Consider the following 7,535-nt stretch of genomic DNA (forward strand, 5'->3'; position numbering starts at 1 on the left):
CGTCCAGCTTATTTTGCAGGGAGCTCCGATACATGTGATACCCTAGAAGGGGGGCGCACAGCTTCATGAGCTCGGCGGGTTAGTTTGGGGGACTCTTGACCCCTGGCGGGCCGCACAATTCTGTGGTGAGCCCCCGCCCTGCTAGAGAATGCTTTTTCTGAGAACGAATTATTGATCGGGGGGTCCTCGTTCCCGGAAATGTGTCGTGTCAATGCCGAGTCGGAGGAGTCCCGGGATCGACAAACAAGCATGGAAATATGGCGGCAAGCCGCACAAAAATATCCCGAGGGCCGCGTGTTGTACACCCCTGCCTTAGAAGCTCCTGCTTGAATGCTCGCGTCTGATGACGCGTTGGGAGTGACCTCAGTCCCGATCATGAGAAGTGAGAAAGCAGTATGGTGCAATCAGAAAATCCATATTATTTGTATGTGTACAAAGATTCTCGATATTTCGTTGCTTCATTCCGCTATATGTATCATCGTAAGCTCATGATGATTGAAATCGTTCTCCGGGCTAAATCCCTCGGGATAACGGTTTTCAGGAGACCTTTGGGAAAGTGTATAAACGAACAAATGGGTAAATAACAACATCTCCGATAGAAATCACAATCGCAGGTCTCACTTGCACGGGGTAGCTCTGGGCAAAACTTGCAGCGGGACGGCGCATCCCACTTTCGGTCGGGGCATTCAGAAGTTCGAACCCTTCCATACTGATAGCTCCTCTGAGTTCTCCTAGCAATAATTACGATGAGCTAGATCACCAATCAGAAGGGGAATTCTAGATCCTCGCTGACCCGGAGATATGGCCGCTACTGCTGACGGCAACGACTTATTCTTTGCCCGAAATATATTGGGGTGCGTCAACTATGATGAACAATCGATTAACTTCGATGGCCTATGACATTGGCTCGGGTATGCGTTCGGTTCGCAGCTATCCACGCTCATCATCCTCAGCTCTCTGTGGTCTTGTTCCCGAGGAGGACCTGTCCATAAATAATCTTTCATGCACCGAACCTCGAGTTTCTGTTGTCTCAGAAGTGTGGACTTTCATAGAGATGCCAACCCTCCGGGAAGTTCTGTAGCGTGTAATAGCGCTCACAACCGCTCCACCTGTGTCAGATGAGAGCAAAAGCTGAATATCCGATCCATAATAATTAAGTGTTCAGCGTGAATAGATGGATTCGCCTAGCGATCCATAAGCTTGATATCGGTACTTCAAATGTCGATAAAAGGTGGAGGAAAATCCCTCGACGCTGTGCTTACGATTTCTTTTCACAGGCCTGAGGCTGTCCGTGAGCATAGCATTTCGCTTTCAATACGTTGAAGAAAACGGTCCCCACCATGCGGCTGATCCTTGAGTCGACATTTTTCAGACACTGGCGGAATTCCTCATCGGCTGCGCATGTTTTTCTGGAATATTTCGGAACCACACGTCATGAATTCGTTCCTGAAACCGGCACGTCTCCTCCATCCCACCAGCAGGGATTTTATCAGAGAAAGAACATTTGTATCAAATGATCCGGCGAGCCCGAGTGGAGCCCTCTGATACTCTGATTCTTGATCAATATGACTCATTATAGCTAGTTTCTCCATGAGCACAGCGGAGTGCTCCGTAACTTGCTTACATTGTGTATTTGAATTTATTCGTTATGTTGTGGACGGTTTGGCCGCTCTTGATTCCGCCGGGAGCTTTGTCATGCGCGCGGCAACAGCGGTCCGTGTCATCCGCCTCACCGAGATCGTCGTAATTCTTCGCTCGGTTGCCTTTGCCGCACCATTTTGTGCCTGAAAATAAAAACCTACGCATGAAATACGATTTGTCGAAGGTGACACTTGACGGTATGGCGACTCATCGCCGACGGGCATGAGTAGAAGAACAGGATGGGGAATTGTCCCAGCAACATTTTCAACACTGCGAAGCTCCGGTAAGCATCGGAAGGGAAAATTGCAGTGATCAAGACATGACAAAACAGTTCGACGATAGACCGCGGACGAAAATTCCAACGTCACAATCCGGGCAATCCAAGGGCGATCGTGTCAGCATTCCCAACAAAAATTCTATTTTTGGTGGTAATGTAAGTCATTCAAGTCATCGAGCGATCCCCAGCCGCAGCCTCGCCACCGGTGAAGAAAAACCACCGAAAAAAAAGCGGTTTCTTGTTGTAGCTTCGAAAGCCGTCAAAACGGGACTGCGCGTCGCGGACAAGTGGTCTAAAGCTCGCGCAGACGGTGGAAACGATCGCGGATCGGTCGGTCGGGACACGAATCGGAATGGAGAAGATCTATCGTATACGACTCCGCTCCTAGCGGCACGTGAGACAGAAGAAAAATATGGTATTCGTTCAAATCAATATGCGTCTGCGAAATTATTTACAGGTCGTCCTTGGATTCATTAGCGTCTCGCCGGAATCCCTGATAATGCCAATCCGAGAACCGTTCAGACATTCGCATTCGAAGACGTCAAGCGAGCTTGTGATGTAATGACGATTTCTTGCGAATATTTCCGATGCCTTGCCTGGTATGGCGCATGGCCAGTCACGCCGAAACAACATCAGCAACCGCAGCACCGTCTGCTGGGGATCACGCGAACTCCGATTCTGAATTAAGAATAAGAAAACACACCGCGAACGGGCGCTTTCTCTTAGAATGTGATGTTTTTCTGCAGATAGCGGATAGATTTTTTTTTCCAGGACGGCAGGTCTGATGGTCCGGGCCGACATGAATGACTGAAGTGTGACCAGGTCTCCGAGGAGATCGCCTCCCGAACTATTTCGCGAGAGTGCCCGAATCTAGGGCTATTTCTACGCGATCAATTCTTATGTCCGCGAATTGTTTACGGGAAACGTCGTCGAGAGGACTCGAGAGAAGCCCTCATGAGTGGATCAGCGCCCTTGATGGGGGTCCTAAAGCGAAAACTGAGCTTTCCCAGAGCACTTACCTCTGGAGGGTGTCTAGGTAACCTAGGATCAGACGTGAATCTCCGAGCGATTTCACAGACTCACCTGGGAAGATGTACCAGCTCCCTTGGCGGCCTTCTGACTGCGCCGCTACCACGGCCAGAAATACGAGGAGCGACAGCAGATAGACTTGTCTCATTGTGGCTGGCAAGTGAGAAAATGCACGAAAACGTCGAAGATACTCTTGAGTGACTCTGGAGGCGAAACGCACTTCTCACAGAAGGAGGGAACGACGCAGCTAGCAACCGAACGAAGGAACGAACAATCAATCAATCACGAAAAACGGCAAGGGTAATAGATTAGTCTTTCAGAAGGTTCTCCAATCCGATATTCTCCTTCTAGCCGACATCCAGTACACCGCTGCGTTTGAAAGATCGAGCAACACTCATGTCAAAGCACCCCCGCCTCCTTCCGATCTGCTGGGTGGCGGTTGCTCAGTGGTGAGGGACCGTTTCGCCTGCCACGGAAAGGGTTTTTCTTTTCACCAGGATTGCAATTTTGATGCATGCCGTCGGGAACCACTACATCCAGCACGGCGTCACTGCCCATTGCACCCATTCACAGGTTTTCCCCTTGCCGATCCTTCCGATAGACTCGAGTAGACAAGAGTCGCGTCTCGAGTGTCTCTAGCGGTCCGCTTCCAGGTCCGAATGACATCATGGTGCGCGAGATTCTAGAGCAGCCTCTAAGTGGAAGCATCCCGGGCTATGCGCGAAACTCGAATCCGGTAGTTTTCCTCCCATGCCTCACAGCAATTATTGCGGAGCGATTCCGTTGTTCTTTTGGCGAAAATGTCCGAATCGATCATTCCGGTCGCCGCGCCGCCCCGAATTTATCGGGAACGATCAGGATGACGGCATCTTAGACTTGTTCTTGGTTGTAATCCACCCGGTACCTTTTACCATCTTCCAAGCCTTGTGCTCTCCTCTCAGAAATCCCCTGACCGGAGAAGGAAACAAGGCTCATGCTGAGTTCAGTTTGCGAATCGACGGAAGCGTCCAACCTCTGAGCCTAACAGCTGACGCTTCGTCATTTTTCTGAAGCCGGAGAGCTCCCTAGCAACGTGCATATACTCCCATGCCAGACACGCGCTTTCGAGAGCCCCCCGAGCCCCCGAATGTCTCGTATGTGGATACACCGACATTCCGCACCCGTGGTATGATCGATCGCGGAATCGCCATCGGTCTCTCCGTGATCGATGCTCCCCTGTTCTGGAACAGTGTATCGAACGGGTAGGAACTCTCAGATGGCATTAACTCGCGTCGGTACTTGTCTGCAGGATCACGCAGCCCTGCGCTTGTGGCGCTCTCCGGGATCCCACCCGCACCGCAACCATTCATCTTGAGAGAGCGTTCTCGGATGTTTTCGTCTTTCGAATGCGTCTCGCCCGGAAGCCCTAAATACGTAGCAAATAGCAAGGTTCCAGACGCGAATAATCTCTCTCTCTTTCTGGAGAATCGCTGAAACGTGCCGCAATGCTGACGTCCGAGGAATCCTCAACTACCACGAATGCATCAAAGTGCTCGACTCAGTGGATGGCAGCACCCATCCAACTCTATCATGTTGTCAGATGCAGATTCCTAGGGAATGCACTTCCTGGAACGAGATTCGGGAGAGTGACGTCCCGAAAGCTCCGTCGATTTCATTTTTGAAACTGCCGCCTCCTGCCCTCTGGCGCCGTCGGATCGCGACATTCATAGTTCCATCGCGAAGCCAATCAAATAGTCATTAGAGTAGAAACCGGACAGACTTACAACGCGGAGTGGCTGAAGATATCGTTTTTCGACAATGAGAATGACAGAACTTTCGGAACGAGCGTCCCTCATATATGGCCTCACATCCATTTCGATTCATTGCGGAAATCTGCGGAGGGAAAACCGACGACATCATTGCATTTTCGAGATACGATGGCCGCAAAATATATTTCTGACGGTCGATGCATACATTTTGAAGAAAAGAATGTTCGAACTCATGCCTGTCATTTTTATTTCTCTGAGAGCATTCCGTTTGAAGCCACAAGCTCCCACCAACGAGATCCGGTCCCGGAGCCGGCCGCTAAGCGAAAAGTTCTTCATGCCGAAGCGGTTTTCCACCCGATGGTTCGCACCTGCTGCTGCCTATCGAGTGAAAATCCTTCCAGTCTGATTACGGCACTATAGTGTGGTGTCGAAGGCTCGGACCAGAAGTATTCCAGGGGAGGAGACTAGATTTCTCCGTATACCGAGATGTGGTCCGTTCTGCGGGAAGCGTCATTCGACGGGAAGTCCATGACACCACGGTGAACGAACGGCGGGCGCGGATTTACGAATTCTTCGACGGCGAGGGCGGCAGTTGCATAGAGGGAGGGGCGAAACGACGCCTAGGGTATGTGGTAGGGTCTGTGGTAACATGGAAAATAAAGGAAATCGGAACCCTCGAAGGGGAAGATCGCCTGAACGCCCCTAACCCCCCCCTCCGATGCGAAGCGCACAATCATGCGATCAATCCTTCGAAAGGATATCCAAGAGAGCGGTTCAGAAACTCTCGTACGACCTGAATCGGGAGCGTAAACCGAGTATTTTTCGATCAATAACCTTGAATTCACTACATGTCCCTATGAACATTCTGAGCGCAACAATGGGTGCTGGGGAGTGCTCCCTAGTCAGAACATTTGATAGAGTGCTGTGCTTCCAAAAGGGGAACAACGTGATCGATCGTCCCTTATGCGCGATTCCTTAAAAACGGAGCTCTCGAATCAGCTCAACATCTTTGACCCAAGTCGAAGTCACCTGAAAATGAAGCCTTTCACGAGCTGTGTTTTCGTCGCTCTCCTCTCCGGAGTCCTCGCGACTCCCGCTGGTCCCGCTGCCGTTGCCAAGTGGGAGAGCTTCAAGGCTAAACATGGTGAGGGAAATTGCTGCTTATGTAAAGTCATTTATCGCACTGCGCTCGAGGCTAGAATGCTCACGTAGGAGGCTAATGCAGGAAAGCAACACTCCGTCCATGAGGAGCCCGCTCGCATGCAGCGTTTCCTCGAGAGGAGCGCTGAGATCGATGCCCACAACGCTCGTTACGAGGCCGGCCTCGAGAGCTTCTCCATGAAGCCCTCTCAGTACGCCGACCTCACCCCCGAGGAGTTCGCTCGTTCCGCTCTCGGTTTCGTCGCCGCTGTCAACGCCTCCGACATTCCCTTATCCGAGGAGCCCATGATGCCCAGCATCCCGTCTAAGTTCGACTGGAGGGACCAGGGCATCATGACGCCTGTTGTCAGCCAGGGTTACTGTGGTTCTTGCTACGCTTTCGCCGGAGCTGCTGCCCTCGAGGCCTATCTCAAGTGGAAGACCGGACAGACCCACGACCTCTCCGAGCAGGATGTTGTCGACTGCTCCTACAAGAAGTTCTTGGGAAACAACCACAACGGAGGATGCCAGGGAGGATGGCCCACCGCTGTCTACGAGTACTACAACCAGAAGGGTCTCGTCTCCGAGAGAGAGTACCCCTACACTTCTGGAAGTACCAAGACACACGGACCCTGCAGGATTCCCAACGCCAAGAACGACCGAGTCAGGGGATCTCTCAAGATTAAGAACGTCAAGCCCAAGAATGAGAATGAGATGGCCGCTCTCCTTGTTTCCAAAGGTCCTCTCGTCATTGCCATGGCTGCTGATAACGAGTACAAACGCTACTTCAATGATCTCGGCGATGGTGTCTTCGATATGGATCACGCTATCAATCTCGGTCCGAACCACGCTGTCGTTCTCGTCGGTTACGGAAACCAGAAGGGCAAGGACTACTGGGTCATCAAGAACTCTTGGGGAAAGGAATGGGCCGTCGGCGGTTACGGAAAGATCGCCAGAGGAAAGAACATGTGCAACCTCACCAAATTCGGAGTTTGGTACGTTGAGCAATAAGATGTCACAGTTCTGAATAAATTTCTCACATGCCAAAAGCCTTGGCTTCATCGATACCGAGACATTATATGAGCCTCCGGATAGTCACTATCAAAACTTCACGCAATATCCGTCTGAAGACTCCATCCGGTCGGTAATTTCTCAACAGTCCTTATGGACCCCGATGCGCCGATCCCGACGAAATTCGGGCACGAGCATGAGCCGTGGATGTTCTCTCTTCCAATTCCTTCTTGAGAGGCTGAGGATGTCTCAATGTATTACGGACATCACGGAGTTTGCAATTATTTTTGAGAGTTCTACTCTTGAGACTCCTTGTACCCCCGGTCCGCAGAGTGAGGGTCCGCAGAAGAAAAGCATTGGACAGGAAAAATTGACCCAGAAAAGATTTGAAAATTTTATTGAGAGGCAGACAGAGGGGCTGAGGGAATGATTCCGGTCCAGAGCAGAGCGGTATCTCTCTCGATGAAATATGCAATTCTCTTAGAATCGAGTGATTCATGATACAGTGAAACCTGTCTGATGAGACCACCTGTGGGGAATCCGGGAAGCAGTCTGATGACTCGAAAACGAGTGATGAAGGTCTCGTTGGGTTGGTCCTTTCTAGCATGGGAGCCCACTCATTCGAAATCCGGAAAGAGCGGTCTGATACCTCAGGATGTCTGACTATAGGAGTGGTCTCCACCTTACAT

At 51.1% G+C, this 7,535-nt stretch overlaps 2 protein-coding genes across 2 annotated transcripts; one reads left to right on the forward strand and one right to left on the reverse strand.

The window, feature by feature from the left end:
• Nucleotides 1-861: 861 nt before the first annotated feature.
• Nucleotides 862-3,505, reverse strand: LOC100909036 (phospholipase A(2)). The gene is made up of 4 exons (XM_003747695.2): nucleotides 3,002-3,505; nucleotides 1,625-1,784; nucleotides 1,263-1,409; nucleotides 862-1,109 (listed from the first exon to the last, which is right to left on the reverse strand). Exons 1-4 carry the CDS (start codon nucleotides 3,093-3,095, stop codon nucleotides 1,031-1,033), a joined length of 480 nt encoding a protein of 159 aa, XP_003747743.1. The 5' UTR covers nucleotides 3,096-3,505; the 3' UTR covers nucleotides 862-1,030.
• Nucleotides 3,506-5,704: 2,199 nt separating this feature from the next.
• Nucleotides 5,705-6,896, forward strand: LOC100898577 (zingipain-1). The gene is made up of 2 exons (XM_003747545.2): nucleotides 5,705-5,839; nucleotides 5,921-6,896. Exons 1-2 carry the CDS (start codon nucleotides 5,731-5,733, stop codon nucleotides 6,844-6,846), a joined length of 1,035 nt encoding a protein of 344 aa, XP_003747593.1. The 5' UTR covers nucleotides 5,705-5,730; the 3' UTR covers nucleotides 6,847-6,896.
• Nucleotides 6,897-7,535: the final 639 nt, after the last annotated feature.

Source organism: Galendromus occidentalis, unplaced genomic scaffold (assembly GCF_000255335.2).
Source record: "Galendromus occidentalis unplaced genomic scaffold, Mocc_1.1 scf7180000077524, whole genome shotgun sequence".
In the NCBI taxonomy this organism is placed as follows: domain Eukaryota; kingdom Metazoa; phylum Arthropoda; class Arachnida; order Mesostigmata; family Phytoseiidae; genus Galendromus; species Galendromus occidentalis.

What these genes read in the sequence shown, in the direction of transcription:
- LOC100898577 (XM_003747545.2), top strand. Translation starts at nt 5,731, where the DNA reads ATGAAGCCTTTCACGAGCTGTGTTTTCGTCGCTCTCCTCTCCGGAGTC. An exon ending in GAGCTTCAAGGCTAAACATG is followed by an intron (nt 5,840 to 5,920) that starts GTGAGGGAAATT and finishes AGGCTAATGCAG; the next exon opens with GAAAGCAACACTCCGTCCAT.
- LOC100909036 (XM_003747695.2), bottom strand. Translation starts at nt 3,095, where the DNA reads ATGAGACAAGTCTATCTGCTGTCGCTCCTCGTATTTCTGGCCGTGGTA. An exon ending in GAGCTGGTACATCTTCCCAG is followed by an intron (nt 1,785 to 3,001) that starts GTGAGTCTGTGA and finishes TTTTATTTTCAG; the next exon opens with GCACAAAATGGTGCGGCAAA. An exon ending in CAGGCCTGTGAAAAGAAATC is followed by an intron (nt 1,110 to 1,262) that starts GTAAGCACAGCG and finishes CATCTGACACAG; the next exon opens with GTGGAGCGGTTGTGAGCGCT.